The sequence below is a fragment of the Limulus polyphemus genome, unplaced genomic scaffold, assembly GCF_000517525.1.
Source record: "Limulus polyphemus unplaced genomic scaffold, Limulus_polyphemus-2.1.2 Scaffold5923, whole genome shotgun sequence".
Classification (NCBI taxonomy): Eukaryota; Metazoa; Arthropoda; class Merostomata; order Xiphosura; family Limulidae; genus Limulus; species Limulus polyphemus.
The window spans coordinates 14,603-16,584 of NW_013671533.1; the positions used below are offsets into that span (position 1 = coordinate 14,603).

Sequence of the window (1,982 nt, forward strand, 5' to 3'; positions counted from 1 at the left end):
GTGTCCTATTTCCCTTCCATCTAGATCATTGCGTGTCCTTTGATGCAGAACGCGAAGTAATAAAGTATGTTTTCACATTTGTTTTTCATTTCTTACAATGTGTTTTTTTTTTAATTGATATTTTGCGATCCTACTCTGAACGAAAAATTGAATATACAGTTGGGGCCTTCTCGAATATAATTACTGCTACTTTACTTCTGAGTATTACCCTCATTAACTAGTACTCTGGTACTCAAGTAACAAGAGCTATTTTAAATCACTTTATAATATCCTTTTATTGCAATGATACATATAAGCTTGAAAGGTTTATAACTCCAGGGTTTGACCTTAGCTGTAGGCCCAGTGAAGAAAGCTATTTTAAAACTTGTTATATAAAAGCCACCTTTGAAGGACTTATGACGTTTTAAAAAGTAATATCACATCAACCACTTTTAAAGAAAAAGCAAACTTCCGAGCCAATCATTATTTACATCTACAGAGACCCACAAAATATACAACAGTACTTCTTTAAATACAGGATTTATAGAATAATACAACAACAAAAAAACTATAATCGCAGACACTGAAATCTACGAGTCCACTTATCTTAGGCCTAACATTAGTTTAGTTAGGACTAAACTTTACCGTACTTAATACAATCAATAAATAAAGTTATACTGTTATTCTACGACCGAACGTTCGACCTTTCTAAAGCTTTGATAAACTTTTAATATGTTGTTGTAAAAAATGTATTCTAAATTATATTTACATCCGCTGAAATGAAGTGCGCGCGCATTTTCAGGACAGACAAAATCTGAGTATCATTATAATAGGTTGTACGCGTTAATGTTATTTATCCGTGTGCTGTGTAGAAGTTTTGATAGCCAAAATTGTTTTTACAAGGAAATTATGAAATACAAAGATCGCCTCTATCGGGAAACTGTAACATCCAAAGATCGCCTCTATCGGGAAACTGTAACATCCAAAGATCGCTTCTATCGGAAAACTGTAACATCCAAAAATCGCCTCTATCGGGAAACTGTAACATCCAAAGGTCGCCTCTATCGGAAAACTGTAACATCCAAAGATCGCTTCTATCGGGAAACTGTAACATCTAAAGATCGCTTCTATCGGGAAACTGTAACATCCAAAGATCGCCTCTATCGGGAAATTGTAACATCCAAAGATCGCCTCTATCGGGAAATTGTAATGTGAAAATATCGTAGTTATCGGAAAATTATGATATAAAAAAAAAGGCAGACGAAATTTACAAATTGTTCAAGATATTTTAGTCAACAACTTTACAGCTGTCATTTTACGTAGTTGCATTAATTAATACGATATAATTTTTGCTGTTGTGTTGTAAAAGTATAACATAGATCCAATTACAAATATCTACGAATCCTCGGTTCATTTTCTTGGATAGTTGAGGGTTTTGTTCTCAGATAACTAATGATACTTAGAGTATCTATTCATTCGCTCTGATAAGTAACCTAATCCGGTGACTGTATTACTAGAATTTCTGAAAATATGGCTTTTAAATTATAGGATCGTACCATAAGACATTCATGTTTTATAAAGATGACACAACAGTTACGTTAATGTGACATCTAAAGGAATGATACTTCAAAACTATGAACTTAAAACTACTTTTTTATGTCACGTTAAGTAAACAAGAAGGAGAGATAAGTTATTAATTTCCGTTTGTTTTCAGCTCTCTAAGTCAGGAGAAGATAAGGTATATCTGAACGACATAGACCTGGATTCTGAAGGTCGCTACAGATGCGAGGTTTCGGCAGAAGCGCCATCTTTCCAAACTGTAGAAGCAAGCAAGGATATGAAGGTATTTGGTAGGTTGTTCTCCCTTACTTGGATCAACGTCTGTAAACATTTATAACAAAATTATTAAGTTAGTGAGGATATGAAGGTATTTGGTAGGTTGTTCTCCCTTACTTGGATCAACGTCTGTAAACATTTATAACAAAATTATTAAGTTAGTGAGG

At 33.7% G+C, this 1,982-nt stretch overlaps 1 protein-coding gene across 1 annotated transcript in view; it reads left to right on the plus strand.

The window, feature by feature from the left end:
* Nucleotides 1-1,982, plus strand: part of LOC106473145 (cell adhesion molecule 2-like) — a 14,251-nt gene that overhangs the window by 4,891 nt on the left and 7,378 nt on the right. Inside the window, exon 2 of the mRNA XM_022401634.1 lies at nucleotides 1,694-1,829. Coding sequence (XP_022257342.1) covers nucleotides 1,694-1,829 — 136 coding nt within the window. The remainder of the gene's footprint in view (nucleotides 1-1,693; nucleotides 1,830-1,982) is intronic.